At 33.4% G+C, this 19,676-nt stretch overlaps 1 protein-coding gene across 2 annotated transcripts; it reads left to right on the top strand.

Moving 5' to 3' along the window:
- The first annotated feature begins 1,784 nt into the window (after positions 1-1,784).
- Positions 1,785-19,324, top strand: LOC145053036 (pollen receptor-like kinase 4). 2 transcript variants are annotated; one of them, XM_079000990.1, is made up of 2 exons: positions 1,785-2,604; positions 3,016-4,529. In XM_079000990.1, exons 1-2 carry the CDS (start codon positions 1,935-1,937, stop codon positions 3,024-3,026), a joined length of 681 nt encoding a protein of 226 aa, XP_078857116.1. In that variant the 5' UTR covers positions 1,785-1,934; the 3' UTR covers positions 3,027-4,529. The 2 variants fall into 2 exon arrangements, with proteins under 2 accessions (XP_078857116.1, XP_078857115.1); XM_079000989.1 differs by lacking the exon at positions 3,016-4,529 and adding an exon at positions 19,053-19,324 and having other exon boundaries at positions 1,787-2,604.
- The last annotated feature ends 352 nt before the right edge of the window (positions 19,325-19,676 follow it).

The following is a 19,676-nucleotide window of genomic DNA, read 5'->3' as shown; positions in this document are numbered from 1 at the left end:
ACATTTTGATCACTAAAACTTTCTAATGAAAATATTAATATTTTATTTATTTTACTTTTCCTTTACGATAAAGAATGAATAGAAAAAAGGAAATTGACAAATGTAATAAGATAATTTATTTTTATTACTATAAAAACATTTAAAATTGGATACATCCATATAAATTTTGGTAGAACTTAAAAAATTCATTTTTATAACACACATAATTATTGATTTTCAACAACAGAGTCATATCATATTAAAACTCATTCGTTCTAATTCATCTTTATCACCAACAATTTAGAATAATAATTGTAAACTCCTTTCATCAAAATCAATTATAAAAAACTTCATCAATGTTATTTACAAAATAAGCGATAGAAACTAACTTAGTATATACATAGCATAAAATACATGTTGATTAATGTTCTCTTATACATAAAATATATTTTCTTAACATAAAAAGAGAGAGAGACAACATAAAGATACATATATGTTAACAAAGTTAATTGCTCTAACTTATAAATAGCTTGATGATTGATTTACCAAAAGCTCTTGAGAAGTAATTATCAATTCCACTTCATTATCCTATGAGTATAGAAAGATGCATAACACATAAACTTAAAAAATGATCCCAAGTATACATTTACAAACATACCTAAATTTGAACCTTTGCTAATATCTAAAACTTTACCTGCACCAAATTCGAGTTTACATTAATTTATATTTGTAAAAGTTGCAATTGCTTTCTTACATCCATGGAACCACTCATATAACTCTTCAAACCCTATAAATATAATATATCATTTTGTGTTGACATACATGCAATATGTAATCTATAAATTTCTTATATAGCTATGCTAAATATTTTATTTAACTCATCAATTAAATAGCATGATTTGAAGAGTTTTAAGAGTTACAAATCATAATACTTCAATTAATCATAAATTAATTTGTATAAGTTGAATAGTCTTGGGAGTTTCAAATGTATTAGGTTAAAAAAAATGGTCTTGAGAGTTTCAAATGCATGGAGTTCACGGAAAAATGTTAGCTTTATAAGATTTATAGATAATCCAACTTATAACATGTTTAATGGTTAAAAAGTTTCATTTTCCATTAAATAGTTCAAGAGGCGTTGAACTTTATATTCATATCCTCCTTAATAAATGAAAATAATTTTGTCATTTGTCATCCTCTTATGCATTATGACACATGTGATTTTGTGGTAAATTAGATTAAAATATATTCATGTGTCACTTTATGGTTTTTTTCAATTTTATTAAATTTCATATAATACTTAAATGTAATAAATATATATCAAATTCATTAATTCAACTTTCCTTATAACTCCTAAATTTCTAAATTGAATCCAATTATTTTACTTGTTTATTTAATTAATTTATTAGTTTAAATTTAATAGATAAATAAGCGTTTCAATTTTAATAATTAATAATTTATTTTTTTTCTTATAAATTAAAAAATTTTAAATTGTTAGATCTGTTTATTTTTTTTAAATAAACTCGTGTAATACATAAATGTCACAACTAGTATATATATATATATATATATATATATATATATATATATATATATATATATATATATATATATATATATATATATATATATATATTGAAAGCCAATACATCTCACAATGATAAAGTTATTTCATTAAATCTCATTTAGATATTTCATCTAATTGGACTACTAATGTAGGTATTTTGGATGCCATTAAATGACATAATTAAGATATATGACAAAAAATGGTTGCAGGCCTTCAAGAAACTACTCAGAAGAATCAACCCTTGTCTGTGGTCCCATAAAACCATCATAATTTCAGCCGTTCCACCATTCATCTTCATTTGTTTCCTATTTACACAGTATTAGTTTTATCGCTCACCAGAAAGCACTTAAAACAGCCTAAATATCTTTTGTTCCTCTTGAATTTGCCACATATGGCTTGTTTCAGGCCACCGTATTGGCTTACACTGCTCACGATTCTCATTTCACTGACATGGTCACCAGCTATAGCAGACCAGAAAGACCCCGCAAGGCTAATAAAGTTTAAATCTTCTCTCTCTAACGTCGGGGAACTGAGCAACTGGAACGATACTGTTCCACCATGCAATGGTTTGAAAGAAAACTGGAAAGGAGTGATCTGTGACAAAGATGGAAATGTGTTCGGGTTATTACTTGAGAACATGGGCTTATCAGGGACGATAGATACGGACACATTGGCTGAGATAACAACTATCCGAACGTTAAGTTTCACTAATAATAGCTTTGAGGGCTCAATACCTAACCTCGAGAAAATGGTCCCGTTACGTGGGGTTTTCTTCTCATATAACAAGTTTTCCGGGGAGATAGGAGGAGACGCTTTTTCGGGAATGAGTGAGTTGAGGAAAGTTGAAATGGGGAATAATGGTTTCACGGGTAAAATTCCAATATCTCTTACACAGTTGCCAATCCTTGTGGATTTGCAGCTTCAGAACAACGCGTTTGAAGGAGAGATACCAGATTTTGAGCAGAAAGATCTATCAGATCTGATAGTGAACTTTGCAAATAATAAACTTGATGGTTCAATACCTAATGGGCTCAGCAACCAGGATCCAAAGTCGTTTGCAGGTAAGTCAAAATATTCTTGATGTATTTTCTTCAGTATTTCTTTATTATTAAAATTGCATATGAAATTGTTTACATTTTGCACGACTAATACTGACCGGAAAATAACAGTAGAGGATATGGTCTCACGACGGACAGTAATACTTCAATAATGTGGTTTTGTGTCTGCTCTATATTTTTAACTTAATTCCATCTTGTAAAAAGAGAATTTTATTTAGTTTATACGTATGAAACAACTGCTTTTCGACTCCTTTGTATATTTTTAGCCAAAACGAATATGGCCAATATCATCATCAAATAGACAGAAGTCCATATTTGTATGTACGTAAATTCCGAATAAAAGTAATTGAAAGAATCAAATCTTAACTTTTGGTAGACTTATTCAAGTTTTTGATTTGCACGCTTATGTTGAAGGTCATCACTAGCCTGATAGAATCATGTTATTGTCTAGAAGAAGTTAGCATGTTCTAGAATGATCTGGAAGATTCTAGAACATTATGGAATTCTATGGAGAAGTCTAGAAGATGCCAGAAGATTCTAGAATACTCTAGAATGAGATGGAAGACCCTGGAAGGCTATGGAACATTCTAGAACACTATGGAAGGCACAAGAATGTCTATACTTATCTAGGACATTATAGAATATTCTAGAAACATATAAAAGCTTGTAATTGATATTGAATATGGTAGATATTTCTAGAATAGTCATGAATGTATGTAGATCTAGAAGCTTCCTATAAGGAGGTGGAAACACCTATAAATAGGTGTGGAGCTCATTTGCTCCAAAACAATCCCAACATCCAAGTATCCAAGAAAGCCTCAAAGAAAGCAAAGTGTGTAGTAGTCTCACAAAGTGTAAGTTCTCCTTAAGTGTCTTAATAAAAGTCTTGTTGTTTCCCATATAAAAGAGTCGTGTTCTACAATCTGGTATCAGAGCAAGGTTTCTTGATAGTGAGAACGAGTGATTCTCGTTGTATCGTGAGTAGTTTGTGACTCTGCAAGTTTAGTATCGAAACTAGCTTGTTTGGTATTACCGAGGTACTGCCAACACGATGGGTGATCTCCAAGTCGTCGGAGGAATCAAGAAACTCAACAACAACAACTACAAAACGTGGGAAACATGTATGAAGTCCTACTTACAAGGACAAGATCTATGGGAGGTCGTTGGTGGAAGCGAAACTACGCCACCAGAGGAAGACGTTAATGGTGCTTTACGTAAATGGAAAATCAAAGCAGGCAAAGCAATGTTTGCCTTGAAGACCACAATCGAAGAAGAGATGTTGGAGCATATTCGGGATGAGAACACCCCGAAAGAAGCTTGGGATACGTTTGTGACGCTTTTCTCAAAGAAGAATGATACGAGACTACAACTTTTGGAGAACGAGCTATTATCAATCTCACAACGTGACATGACGATTGCTCAATATTTCCACAAGGTCAAGTCGATATGTCGGGAGATTACTGAACTAGATCCGCAATCCGTCATTGCAGAAGCTCGAATGAAGAGGATCATTATCCATGGACTGAGGCCGGAATATAGAAGCTTTGTTACTGCTGTACAAGGATGGCCCGCTCAACCATCACTTGTAGAGTTTGAGAATTTGCTGGCTAGCCAAGAAGCTATGGCTAAGCAAATGGGAGGCATCACGCTGAAGAGTGAAGAAGAAGCACTCTACACAAGTAAAAGTCGGAGGAATTTCAAGCCACCTTCTAAAGAAGGATACAAAAATGCTGACAAAGGGAAGAGTCAACCAGGAACCTCACAACCATGGAGATCTCAAAAGACCGACAATAAGAGTTCTCGGGGGAGGAGGTTCGAAGGCAACTGCAACAATTGTGGAAAGTGGGACCACATGTCCAAGGATTGTTGGTCAAAGAAAAAGTCTGTGGAAAGCAATGTAGTAACTTCCAAAAAGGAAGTAGAGGATGAATGGGATGTTGAGGCACTATGTGCTATAGAAGAGAATAAGACTAAAAGAGGAAGACTAATGTTCGTGGATGCCAAGGTAAATGGAGGATACACCAAGGTTTTGGTAGATACAGGTGCATCCCATAATTTCCTTGCTAAAGATGAAGCTAAGAAGTTGGGCATCAAATACATAAAAAATCCAGGCCGATTGAAAGTCGTAAACTCTTTATCCAAGCCTATTATTGGTGTTGCGTATGGAGTACCTCTTAAGATAGCAGAATGGGAAGACACCATAGACTTGACAGTGGTGCATATGGATGACTATCGTATGGTATTAGGAATGGATTTCCTAGACAACGTACGACCCTGGTAGATGATATCATGCATATCACCAAGGGTTCAATAATTCACATTGTACCCTTGAAGAGAAATATGATTGGATCCCGAATGCTATCAACTATGAAACTCAACAAAGGTCTCAAGAAGAGCGAGACAAAGTTTATGACAACTTTGGAGGAGGAAGACGTTCATTGGAAGATGGATGCTCCGAAGGAGAATAATAACATGACATCACTAGAGTTGCATAAAAAGTCTCATCTTAGACGAAAAATGGAACATGTGATGGAGAAACTGGATAAGGCGAAAAAGAAGAAAAACACATTAATTCGTAAGAGCAAAGTAGAATTTCTCAACAGAGCAACATCTAAACGAGATGAGCAGATCAATAAGGGATCACGTCATAACATGTTAATATTGTGGGAATTTTCCAAGGCTTGTAAAAGGGACAACTCACATGCTTACAAGTTTCTCAAAGGGAGGCATAAGAAACTACACAAGACAGTTCAACAAAGTCAGGAACAATATTATGTTGCAAGAAAATGCAACCACGAATGTCGTTGTCAACTACGAAAACAATATACGAAGAAACGACTACAACAACTAAGAAAAAAACCAAGCATGTGGAAGAGAAAAAGTTTTCAAGGAAGAAGTCAATATGCGACAGATCAAGACTGATAAATAAATAGCGAAATTATTCACCAAAGGGCCGAGTAAAGGAAAAAGTGAAGGTTTTAGATGTCAGCTCAACATGATACGAAGAATGGGGGCTAGTGCTGAGGGGGAGTGTTGAAGGTCATCACTAGCCTGATAGAATCATGTTATTGTCTAGAAGAAGTTAGCATGTTCTAGAATGATCTGGAAGATTCTAGAACATTATGGAATTCTATGGAGAAGTCTAGAAGATGCCAGAAGATTCTAGAATACTCTAGAATGAGATGGAAGACCCTGGAAGGCTATGGAACATTCTAGAACACTATGGAAGGCACAAGAATGTCTATACTTATCTAGGACATTATAGAATATTCTAGAAACATATAAAAGCTTGTAATTGATATTGAATATGGTAGATATTTCTAGAATAGTCATGAATGTATGTAGATCTAGAAGCTTCCTATAAGGAGGTGGAAACACCTATAAATAGGTGTGGAGCTCATTTGCTCCAAAACAATCCCAACATCCAAGTATCCAAGAAAGCCTCAAAGAAAGCAAAGTGTGTAGTAGTCTCACAAAGTGTAAGTTCTCCTTAAGTGTCTTAATAAAAGTCTTGTTGTTTCCCATATAAAAGAGTCGTGTTCTACAACTTATTCAAAATACATGACAATTGACAATATAATGCCTAATTAATTATCTTTTCTTAAACCGATATATTCAGCTTTCAACTTAAAACAGCACTTAATTTGTTTTGCGTAATGAAAAAATCTTCCAACTTGAGTGGTTAATTTAGTCATGATTCATGCTACTTGTGATCTATATTAATTCTATTTTATATGTTTGTCACTAAAGTGCTCCTAAAGAAGTGTTAACATAAATCAATATGCTTAGGACTTCATGTATAATTGGACTCCTCGACAATTTGATTACCGAACTATACTATTTGTGACCAAAGTTAAAAATATAACAAATTTTTATGTAACTTCATGTAATTTTATGTATATGGGTAAACACTCAAATTTCTTGTAGTGCTTGCTGTTGCTTCTATAAGTTATATTTTGGTGGCTAATAAACACAAAACATGTTACCTTTGCTAGCTACTTCTCTTATCATTGATATTAATTAGGATTATGGTTGTGTGGTTATCCAAATTAGTTCACGCCCTTTACCTATCTGATAAAATAGTCTATATTCACAAGTTCCCTTTAGATAACACATGATCCATTTTAGTTCTTAGAATTGAAGGTATTTTGGATTACTCATGAATCCACTTAATTACTTGGCTCACGCTATACATAATGTCTAGCCTAGTAGACATTTAATTTCTTGGATCATGCTTCTATCTATTTTCTTGCAATGTGTATTGTATAGAGTATACTACTTGCCTTGCTCAACTAATTACTACCAAGAACCATTAGCACTACAAGAAAAAAGGTAATTAGCAGCGAAAAAAGCCGCCGCTAACGAGTAAAAAAAATCACCGGCAAAGGTAATAGCGATGACACGTCGTTGGTAAAAAGTCGTCGCTACTGCTCTGTCGCTATTGATCAAAATCTCGTCGGTAAAGACATTTGTCGCCATTAATACTATTGTCGTCGGTAATACTTCCTGTTGCCGCTAACATTTTTGTCGCCGATAATAACATTTTTAATTTTTTTAATTTTTTTTAATCAACAATTTTTGATGCAAAAAACCGATACATAACAACATTAAATGCAGGGAAAAAAAATTACATAAGAACATCCAATTAGATACCAAATACTGTTATAATTAATTTCATACCAAAATAAACAACCAAAGTTTTACAATTCTAACAAATAACAAAGTGTCACAACAAGTGTAACATACAAAACATAAATTAATTATCCGATGAACCATCATCTCCGTTCATGCCGTTTCCTCCTTGATCTTTCCTCGATTGAAAAAACGCATAAAGCTCCTCCCAAAGTACATTACTATTTCTTGCATTGCCGAAGATTTTCCAACTACATAATAAATAACAACATATATAAACTTATAAGTTAAATTTTCAAACATAAACAAAAACTACCAAAGTACATTACTATTTCTTGCCCTTAAATACAAGATATACCAAAAGTAAATTGCTATTTCTTGCACTTGGGACAAAAACACAATTACCAAATCAGCATGCATTTATCGATGCCAAAGTACATTGCTATGTTTAAACTAAGACAAATAACAAAAGTACATTGCTATTTTTAAACAAGACAAAAAACCAAAGTACATTGCTATTTCTTGCACTTTGGACAAAAACACAATTACCAAATCAACATGCATTTTATGATGCAAAGTACATTGTTATTTTTAAACTAGAGACAAAAGACCAAAGTACATTTCTATTTGTTGCACTTAAAATATCAACACAATTACAAACATAATTACCAAATCAACATGCATTTATTTATCAATATATAGATACATGAAACTTTAAAATTAAATAATATGCTCTATTTGTGCTAAAGAACCTTAAATACAAGAAATACCAAAGTACATTGCTATTTCTTGCACTTAAAATACAAGAAATACCAAAAATACATTTTTATAACTTGCACTTGGGACAAAAGCACAATTACCAAATCAATATGCATTTATTGATGCCAAAGTACATCACTATTTTTAAACTAAGACAAAAAAAAAAAACCAAAGTACATTGCTATTTCTTGCACTTGGGAAAAAAAACAAATTACCAAAGCCAGACACCTTCAGCCATGACATTGGCCACCCTACGGTACTCAATCTCAGCTGAGGAGCGAGAACAACATGTTGACGCTTAGATGAATATGAAACAAGATTAGTGCCAAGATAAGCACATAACCCAGATGTAGACTGACGGGTGTGAGGACATACGTCTCAATCCACATCAATATAATAGACCAAGCAATCAATGGAGGAAGGTTTAATAGATAGACCATGAGAGAGGGTACCTTGTAGGTAATAGGGAATTCTTTAAGAGTTAGAAGATGAAGTTCACACAGATAATGCATGAAAAGACAAATTTGCAAAACGAATATGTAATATAAAGACAAGTGAAAGTAAGATATTGCAAAGAACTAACAAGACTCTAATAGAGAGTAAGGTCAAAAACAAGAGGACCTTCAGGAGAAAGTTGAGATTTAGTGTCAGAAGGGGTACTACATGAATTCCAAAAGGACATGTCAGCACGAGCAAGAATTTTCTTAGCAAAGGAAGTCTAGGGAAAAACAGGTTGTTGACTGATCGAGACACAACAATGCCAAGGAAGAAAGAAAGAGGACCCATATCATACATTGGAAACTCACATGAGAGACGAGAAATGATGTGAGTGATGAGAGTAGAGGAGGAGGCAGTAAGAATGATATCTTCAACATATAAAAGATCAATATATTCTCAAACTAGAGTGGTAAGTGAACAAAGAACAATCAGAGCGGCTGATGGTAAAGTCGAGAGTGGTGATGAAAATAGAAAAATATTGGTAATAGGTTCTAGGAGCCTATTTAAGACCATAAAGAGCATTGCAAAGACAACAATTATGATGAAGAAGAGTGGGACTAACAGATCAGGATGTTGTTTCATATAGACTTCCCCATAAAGATCGCCATGAAAGAAAGCATTATTGACATCTAGCTGATAGATGGGCCATTGATTGGATATCGCAATAATCAGAACAATATAGATTGTAGCTTGTTTCACCACAAGACTAAAAGTATCATCAAAATCAAAACTAAGAAGCTGAGAGAAACCCTAGGCAACAAGGTGACCATTATAGCGCTGAAGGTTACCTTTGCTGTCAAACTTGTAAGGATAAAGCCAACGACAACTGACAATGATGGCTTGGGGGCAGGGGAACAAGATCCCAATTGTAAATGGAGGAAAGAGCATGCACTTCTGAATCCATAGCCAATTTCCAATTGGGATCACATAGAGCTTGATAAGTATATTAAGGGACAGGAGAGATATCGCAAATGACAGACAACTTGAAGATTTCTTTAGGTATTAAAGACATCATATAACATCGAGTGACCATCGGATGGGCCGAATGAAGGGTAAGGGAAGGAGAAGTGAGAGGTTTATAGGTAGAAGTCGGATGATCATAATTGCTTTCAAACGACATATGGGGAGTAGAAGGCACTGGGAATGTTCTGAGTGAGGATAGGAGGAAGGACAAATACCAAACCGCGGGAGGGGGGGGGAGGTTCCTCAGAAAAGAATATATCATAATCATAGGTGGAGGGTTTGTCATGAAAGTTAGAGAAAGAGAAGTGATCTTCATCAAAGATGACATGACGAGAGATAATGACTCGTTGGGAGATAAGATCCAAGCATTGATATCCATGATGATCATGGGATGGTCTGAGCTATACACAAGAAGTGGAACAAGGAGAGATTTTATGAGAAGCCACGGAGAAAAGGTTTAGGTAACAAAGGCAACCAAAAACCCAGAGATGATGGGAAGATATAAAGTTTCCAAATAGAAGCTTAAAGGGAGAGAGAAACAAGAGTGTGGAGGTGGGAACGAAATTAAGTGTGTGAATAGCAGTAAAGAGAGCTTCAACCCGGAATCTTGGTAGTAGAGAGGCTTGAAACAAGTACGAATGATGTTGCTTATGGTATGTATAGCATGCTCAACCTTGCCATTTTGTTGAGATGTATATGGACATGAAAAAAAAAACTTTGATGCCTTTATTAGAAAATAAATAGAAGAGAGATGTATTATTAAATTCACGGCCATTATCACATTGAAAGAGTTTCATGTTAGATTTAAATTGAGTTTGAACTTATACATGAAATTTACAGAACACATGAAAGACAAGAAATTTAGCACAAAGAGGAAATAACCACAAGAAATGTGTAAAATCATCCAATAAAGAACATTGTACTTGAAACCAATCATGGTAGTAATAAGAGATGTCCATAAATCTAGATGCACTAATTTAAACATACTAGTAGTTTTCTTTGTAGAGGATGAGAAACTAAGCGACATTGCTTCCTAAGCTGACAAGCACGACAGTGGGAAGTTTATTAGTAGTAATATAAATAAACTTCCAGGAATGTAAAAAACTTCAAACAGAGGAGCCAGGATGTCCAAGACGTTGATGCAAAGTGGGAAGAGAAACAAAAACACACGCATTGTCAGAGAGAGTAGTAGCTGACGAGGGAGGATATGATAGATATCACCGAAACTGTCACATCTTTGAATAAAAGCACTCTTTTTAAAGTCCTTCACAGTGAAACCAAAATGGTTAAAGGTAACATAAAGAGAGTTATCGACAGTGAGCTGACGAATAGAGACAAGATTTTTAACATTTTTATTCAAGACAAGTACATCATTTTAAGCTAAACAATTGTGTGAATGTAGAAAAAAAAAAGTTTGACCTATGTGAGTGAAAGAATGTATAGCACCATTACCAACCATTATAGATCTAAAAGTACATGGTGTTAAGGAAGGCATGTTACCTGAATTAAAGGACATATGACAGCTGGCACTGGAATCCATGTAAAGATTGTTGGCCTTTGGCGGTTGAACTAACATGGCTTGAAAAATGGATGCTAGATCAGTGAACTAATGAGGAGTCAATTGAACATGACCACAAAAGAGGGCCCATTAGAAGAGTGTTGTTGCCGAAATTGGTCCAATGGTTGTTGCAAAAAGATAACTGGAAGGTGCCTGATATAGTTAGTTGAGAAAGGAAGCCTAAAGAAGGTGTTACTGAAGACTAACCCACAGCAAAGAAGGGTTGTTGATGATAGATGGTTTGCTGAGCAGGAACCTACGGAGCTGCTGGTAATAGAGAAAGAAGTTTCTAGTTTAGAGAGAAGGGAACCTATGGATAACCAAGAAAAGGTAACAGGCCCGTATGATGTTAGGGTTGCTGATGCAAAGCGACTAGACCAACTACCACTTGACCGGAGGTAGTAGGTTTCAGGGGTAGCAGAGTGTTTCCCAAATTTTTTGAAGTATTTCTAGAATTCCATCGGTGTTTAGACCACCGATTTTTTTTTTATTTTCCCGTATTGTTGGATGAAGAAAAGAGAGTTGCACTTTAGGACATGGATGAGTCAATAAAGGAATCGGAAGCCGCCTCTCAAGACTCATGCATCAAAAACATGTTTTTAGCCTCAAGAAGAGAGGGAAAGGGGTTTTTTTTGCTAACATCACCAATACTATGATAGGAGCGGTAATTGGCACAAGATTTTCATTACTAGCTCAATTTTGGTGATGGTTGAATGAACATGTTTAAGACCATCGGCAAGGATTTTGAATATGTGAAAAAACTCGGTAATTGAGTTTGACCCATTCTTCATATTGAAAAATTCATCCTACAATTTTAATATTCGAGGCATTTTGTTGTTCCGAAAAAGTTCATCCAATTTGTCCCAAAATCTTTAGCGGTACAATCATCACATGAGATGATTTGAAGTAACCCGACATCACATGACTATAAAACCAAGATTTGATGCATTCATCAACCGAATACCATTCCTCATCATCATCCCCAGTTGGAACCGATTTCCCTAAAATATGACCATAGGACAAAGTACCTCTACACATGTTTGAAAAATTTTAACGCAACAATTTATATTTTGATCCATCATCATTCAATTTTAAACTAAATTGATTCTAAAAATGGGTTAGGGTACAAACGAGACTTAGCTTCGATGGAGTGGTGGTAGAGGAAGAAATGGGAGTAGACATGGAGATGAAACCTTAGGGAGAAAGAGACCTAATAAATGAGAAAATTAGGCTACAAGATACAAACACAACAGGTAAACCCAAAGGAAAACACGCAACATTAGATCGATTGTTGATAAGTAAAAATCACTTCCTGGTGTAGTAGTCGACAATCACAAAGGAATGAATGACGCAACAAAATATGTGATTGAGATGGAAAGAACATAGTAGCAATAAACAAATTCTATTAAGTAGCAATCATCGATCATAGAGGAAGGCAGAAACAAGCGTGATCATTGACCAAAAAGTCAATACCATGAGTAGAAAAAAATCAAACTGTATGTACTAATTCATGGTAGAAACCCTAGCTTGATACCATACTCATTGTAAGAAAAGCCCCATTAATTAGAGGCGTATATTGAAGACTATATTTATACAAAGAAAAGTTACAATAGGTCCCCTATACTATACAAATTGCATAAACTTCAACTAACAACCATAATTATATTTTTCTATTCCAAATAACCTTTAAAGGTTTTCCATTTACTTCTTTCGACCCACCAATATACCATCCGCTTTCTATGTAACTTCTAGACTGCTAAAGAACTTTATTTTACCTAAGTGGGTCATAGTAAATTCAAGCTTTATACCCCTTGTAAAACCCATGATCAATGTACCATTATTTATTGTGCAAATTAGATCATGTGCATACAAACTCACTACCAAGATTCCTTTCTTCTCCAGTTTAGAGACGCAAGTAGGTTCAAACATGCAATCTTTAAACCTAAGACTTAGAAATTAGCCTTTAAGGTGATAAATGTTGCCAAAATCGTTAAGTGGCACCAGGTCAGTTAACTAGGACTAGCTATGCACTAGTAAGATTATTTGGAGACTATAAATTGTAAAGCAACTAATTTTAAAAAAAGTTCAAATATGAAAAATAATATACAACAAAGTATGTCTATATGACAAATGCAATACCGATTATACCTTTAAAGTTTTTATTGATCTAGAACTTCTTCAAGATGTTACGGAAGAAAAGGAAACGATTTAAAGGATTAGGTGGTATAAATTTCACATCTCTCCCCACAAAACCATACACCTGATTTTAGGCTAATTAAAAAGGAAAGCAAACAGAATTACCATCCTACCCTTAGCATTTTCCTATATATTAACCAATGATGGGCAAAAATGTAAAATTATCTTTCTCTTTTCCTTCCTTTCCTTTCAAATTAAGAACATAATGTTCCTTCCACCTTGAGAATACAAGTAATTAATTTAATTTTGCTTCCCTTTAATTTACTTTCATTTTTCCTTTAATTATAAAACTCGAGAACTGGTATGTTTTGTTTTAACTCACCACTCCCTTATGCATCATTTTTGTTGTCATTCAATTCGAAGACATTTTGATATCTTGCAAATTCTTTTCCTAAATACCAATTTCCCAACCTAAACTCATCTTTAGTTATTAGAATTATAAATTCGATATGTAGTTGATTTTTCACTAAAACCTAAAAAAAGTATAATACAATTATCAATATTAGTTCAAGAGTTTTCCATGACTTGTATGTGCTTAACCATATAAAAGTTATGCATATGAAGACTATGAATCCTTCTATTTTTTACTTCAAAGTATGAAATAAAAGGATACACATCCTTATGACTATACCACAACGTCTTGATCTTTACTTCTAGATTTGTATTATATTCATAACAAAATTTTCCATAATTTAGAACTTATGGCTATAAAGATTTCAACATATTTTTTTCTTAACATCATGCCTTAAACCGTATTCATAATGTTCTAATTTATCCGATCAAATATACCATTATGTTAAGGTGAAAATATTGTTGTAATTTGCACTCTTATCTCATACTTAGCACATAAGAAAAAACTTGAATATTCAACCAACACAAGTCTCTTTAGCCTAATATGTTCGGTCTATTTAGAAAAGTTTAATGTTTACGCCCGCTTCATGCTCTTGACTTTTAACTCCTTATGAGATGAAAATATTTCGAACTTCTCATAAAAAACCTATCTTTTGATTCGTATCGACGATGAATGTAGTAAGTACCTATTCATACGATTAAAAGCTAGTCAAATAGATTTATAGAAACACATATATTAGAGTGAAACAACTAAAGTAGCGACTCTACTCCCCGTTAAACTATTAATAGGAAAGAAATGTATTTTTTGAAATCTAGAAAGACATTCTTTACGTACTCATGATGGCTTTTCCAACTATGATAAGCCCAAAATTTTTCTCCATTAGGAGAAGTATGTCTAGTACTTTAAAGGTCAAATGTCTTAATAGATAATGCAAAAGCTAACCAATATCTTATTCCACCATATTCAAGCAAGTTGTATAATTTGGTAAAGGGTCTATTGTGATACTTGAACATCCAACTAAAAGACATTACCGGCTTATCAGTGTGTTCTTTATCAAGATGATAAAGCTTTAATTTGTTGTGTTGAACAATCACATAGAGAATATTTTTGTGTAGTTTCCAAAATTTAACTTAACAAGTTATTCTTAATTTTAGGAACATAAAACTTGTATTATAATGTGGACTTTTTTGTTATTTTGTAGCCAAACGTTCCATTTTTCAGTAACCATCAATCTTATGTTGTTTCCTAGCTTCACCTTATCTTAAAACTTTGCATCAAGTTATGCAAACTATGGTTTTATAGTTCACTTTTCTTTCATTGTAATTAGAGTCCAAATTTTGCCCCTCATCTACATATCTTTTGAAGCCTATATTCAACTACATTATTTTCTTTCACATTGTCACTATAAGTTTCCTCATTTTTCACAGTCGAAGCACTCAAAAAACAGTTTCTCAAAGTTAAACATTCAATATATACGACCACATACTCGATAACCTTTGCAACCCATTCCTCCAATTTTTAAAACCTTTTTGTGTTCCCTTCAAAGCTTTTTTCTCATATGTAATACTAATAATTTGCTCATAGACGATTAACCTAATTTTGATTCATCTATAGATATTATTCTAGTGTCTTGTGCTTCCTCAATTGAACACCCAATGTAATTGAATTTCAAAGTTAGAAATTGCAAGATATTTTCCATGAGCATCGTGTCATCTTTTTCTACACTCAGATCCCTCTTCTTTTTATAATTATAAGATTATTGTGAAATACTTATTCACTGTTCTTATTCTTATGCAATGATTTGAATTGTTTCTTCTTATCTCTCTTCAAACATAAATATTACTACACTATAAATTCCCAAAATCCATAGTTATATCCTCTAAATAATTATCTCAAGATTGACTTGATCCAATGCTTGAAAAGGACATTTGTTTTCCTTTAAATCCTTCAACCTTTTCTCACATATAGGTTTATTCATTGTGCTCTAGTAATCATCAATCGAACAAATGAAATAGGAAGTCCATGTTCCACCATGTTCCAATTTTCTTTTGGATAGAAGGAATATTCCTTAATACTACATGGTGGTCATATCTACACTCAAACATTGAAATTTTGGAACGTCACTACTCAACATCATTCAATTTGACTTGGTTTTGATGGGTTCTATTACACATTGCCAAGTTGGTTTCATTAATAATTACAACGCCTCCTTAAAGTCCAACATGAATTGATGAGTGTATTTTTAGTAAAATTATTCAAAAGAAAGAAGTACACTTCGATATGGTTGTTAGACATAAAGTTTTCTTTTAATTGTCTTTAAGCACCACATGCTCAAGATTTTATTAAGTATTTTTGTATGGATGATCTTGGTCAACATATATCACTAGTGTGCATCATACCATCCTTAGGTATTGGCTCATGATTCCATTATTTCTAATTGTTGGAATGTGCCTAGTTTGTCATACAATAGGCTTGGACTATTTTTTTGGAGAATATAGAACGTTAGAGGGAGCCGATGGGATTCAAGTACTTCTTTTAGACTTATTTAGGTGTGTTGAGTTTCCACCAAGAAAAAGGAATCTACGAACTTCTTGATTAACCCAATAGAAGGAAGATTAAAAGTTACACTGAATGATGTTTTAGTTTTTGGATGGGTAGGGAAACATATAGTCTGCTTTGAAAGTTGACTCATGTAATCTTACAAAACTTAAAAGTATACATGGATAATCAACGTGTTTTTATATAATTCTTGTTTGTTACATTTGGTTTCCTTGTGACAGATGTTGTGGAGATCCTTAATACAGTCCAATAGGTTATCTGGAGTAATGTAATGACGTTAACATCTATGTATGCGAATTCAAAATAATTAGTTTTTTCACTTGAAAGGTTTAGTGGCGCAACTTGTTTCCCATCTGAGCTCTACCTTGATGTATAATTTTTGAACCAAAAGTTAATAGTATTTTACTAGTATAGATGTTAGGAAGTAAAGTAGATAACTAGCAAAACCAAAAAGCACATAGGACACAATATTTATGTGGTTCAGCCAATGTGACCTATGTTCATGGGTAGGAGGGGAGTATACTTTATTTCTAAGTTCACAAATAGACGTTACAAGTATAATTTCATAGAGATTTGCCTAAAACTCTAGAATACAAGACACTTTAAATGACTTAGCATGCATCCCTATTTGTACTTGAGGGATCAGACCTATACCCCTAATAGGCTAAGCCTATTGCCCCATAGGCCCAAGAATGGTGTCAATTAATCACAATCCGTAGTGTAGCAGTTTTTGTAAAATTTATCCATGACATAAAACACATAAGTATCAGCAACACACATGATGGAGCACCATGTGCTAAAGTGGAGCATTATGATGCACAAGTGCAACATCATAAACACTAATGGCTCAACATTCATTATGGTGGCACAACGTAGTGTATTCCTTGAGCATCATCAACTTCTAAGCATCATAGGGTACTTCAGAGTACATGTGGCTCATCAAGCGCGTCTTGCATTAAGGTGACCCATCTCATGCAAGGATGGCACAACATCCTCCCATTTGGCGCGACTCTCTTCCATTTGGTACAAATCCCTCCCATTTAGCGAAACATGCTCCCATTTGACGCAACATCCTCCTATTTTGTGCAACATGCTCATGGATGTCTCAACTTCCACTTGCATGGCGCAACATGTTGCTCCATATTGCTCTAGGTTACTCCAAGTGCTCCAAGTTGCATAAAGTTGCCAAGTGCTCCATATTGCTCTAGGTTACTCCATGTGCTCCAAGTTGCATAAAGTTACCCAAGTTGCTCCAAGTAACTCAAATGCTTTATGAAAATGCTCTAAATACCCATGTCACATTTAACAATAGACTATTAAGAGTATATATATATATATATATATATATATATATATATATATATATATATATATATATAAAATTGACAAGGCATTTAACTCTATAAAATTAAATACACTGTCACATCATCATTCTTCTTCCTATACAACTTTATCATTTTAATTTACAAAGAATTGAACGCTACAAAGATTCAATTCAATATTTTTTCAAACAAAAATATTTATTTTGTTCATCATTTTATTTAATATATTTTTTTTCGTTTAATAGTTCAAATTGTCACCTTAGTATAGTTGAATTTAATCGTTGAATGTAAATTAACTATTTAACCTGCCTAAGTCCCTTAAACATGTTGGAATCCTAAGTCGATGAGGACATGGAGACCACACAATCTAATTTATGGAAAGTTTAGTTTATGGCAAGTTGGTCATAAGTTTCCTAGTCTAATACAAGTTGGTTTGTTAGGCTATATATACATGTTCATGATTGAGTTTATGATTATGAGCAGATTGTAAAAACATTGGTTTTGAGTGATTTTCCAATTAATCAAAGAGTTATTTTGGTTATTTGTTTTGCATTCTTGTTTTCAAAACTTTAATTGGTATCGGAGCGAGGTGAAGACGGTGCCGGTTTGAGAGTCGGTTTCAAGAATACCGTAGCCTTTCGCTGTGGGGCAGACACAACAGGAACTGAGTTTGGTTTAAGGGGTGTGGATTGTTTTTGAGTGCAAGTTGAAGCATCTCAACAACAGCCTCAATTTTTCTTGATCAATCTTGTTCTAAGGTAGAGCGGCTAACCGGAAGCGCGGAATAAACGGACGGGAAGACATCAAAGTGGGTAACTTTGATTCGGTTCGTTTTGCGGGTGACGGAAGACGGTAAATGTGGTCGTGACCTAGTCTTGTTGTTAGGTGGAAAGTTGCTCTCAGAACAAGCTTGATAAAGAGGTCATGGTGGTGAAAAGAGATAATAGGTTATTGATCGGGGTTGAAGAATTCTCTAGAAGGACTTAGAGATTCGGGGGTGATTGTTGGAATCGTAAGTTGATGAGGACTTGGAGACCAAACAATCTAAATTATGGAAAGTTTAGTTTATGACAAGTTGGTCATAAGTTTCCTAGTCTAATACAAGTTGGTTTGTTAGGTTATATATACATGTTCATGATCGAGTTTATGATTATGAGAATAGATTGTAAAAACATTGGTTTTGAGTGATTTTCCAATTAATCAAAGAGTTATTTTGATTATTTGTTTTGCATTCTTGTTTTCAAAACTTTAAAACAATGCATGGTTTAATACATTATTATTATGGAGGCTCTCACTTGATGTCATGCTTAATTAGAAAGATATTTGTAATCTCAAAGAAATCAAATTCAAACAAGCTATTTGATAAGCTAGCTACATGCCTAAGAAAAGGAAACACGTCATAACTTGTAACTTTTGGGTTGGAAGGCTGCTATTATTCAAAATTCTCAACAATAGCAATAATTACCTAACAGAAAGTCTTCTCTGTTAGTACTATATATCTTGTTCTATAAATTCAACAGTAGAGTTTATTTATTTATTAAATGTTTGAGTTTTAATCTATTGCTTGGAATTTCATTCATTAACAATGAAAACTATGATTTTGTACATGCAGGAAACAACCTTTGTGGTAAACCTCTTAGCCCATGTGAGATCTCAAACTCCACTGGTTCTAGCTCATCAAGGAGAAGTTCATCAAGGATAATTATTATATGCTCCTGTTTCATAATGGTTATAAGGTTGCGATACATGTAATGGAAAATGTATTTTGTTTCATTTTTGGTTTGAAGGAACGAAATGACAAAACATGTCTAGTGTTTGATGTATTTGTACTAGGAACATTTCTAGTAATATTTATGTTTAATTACTTAATATCCCTATTTTAATAAAAAAAAAAAAGTAGTTTTATTGTCCTTTTAACATGTGTCACCATATTAGGCCTCATAATTAATGTATATTTTTTTTGTCATATGTTGCTTTATTATGTCTCCTAATTAATACATATCACTTGTCAACCTATTAATTCTCCATTTCAAATTTCAAAATTTAAATTTCTCACTCTAATTACATTAAATTATTAACATTAGAATAAAAAATGTAAATAAAATTAATACAAATTATAAAGTGATATAATTTTACATATTTATTTATATCAATGATTGTAATTTTATATAACTAAAAAAATCTCTTAATAATTTATTTAAAATAAGTGTTTAATAATTTAAAGTTTAATTAATTT

Source organism: Lactuca serriola, chromosome 5 (genome assembly GCF_051521515.1).
Source record: "Lactuca serriola cultivar US96UC23 chromosome 5, Lser_US96UC23_V15, whole genome shotgun sequence".
NCBI lineage: Eukaryota > Viridiplantae > Streptophyta > Magnoliopsida > Asterales > Asteraceae > Lactuca > Lactuca serriola.
Note: the sequence above shows the minus strand (reverse complement) of the source record. Positions and strands in the feature narration are given on the sequence as shown.

Coding starts and splice junctions, on each gene's coding strand:
- LOC145053036 (XM_079000989.1), top strand. CDS start 1,935: ATGGCTTGTTTCAGGCCACCGTATTGGCTTACACTGCTCACGATTCTC. Junction 2,605..19,052: donor GGATCCAAAGTCGTTTGCAG/GTAAGTCAAAAT, acceptor TTGTACATGCAG/GAAACAACCTTTGTGGTAAA.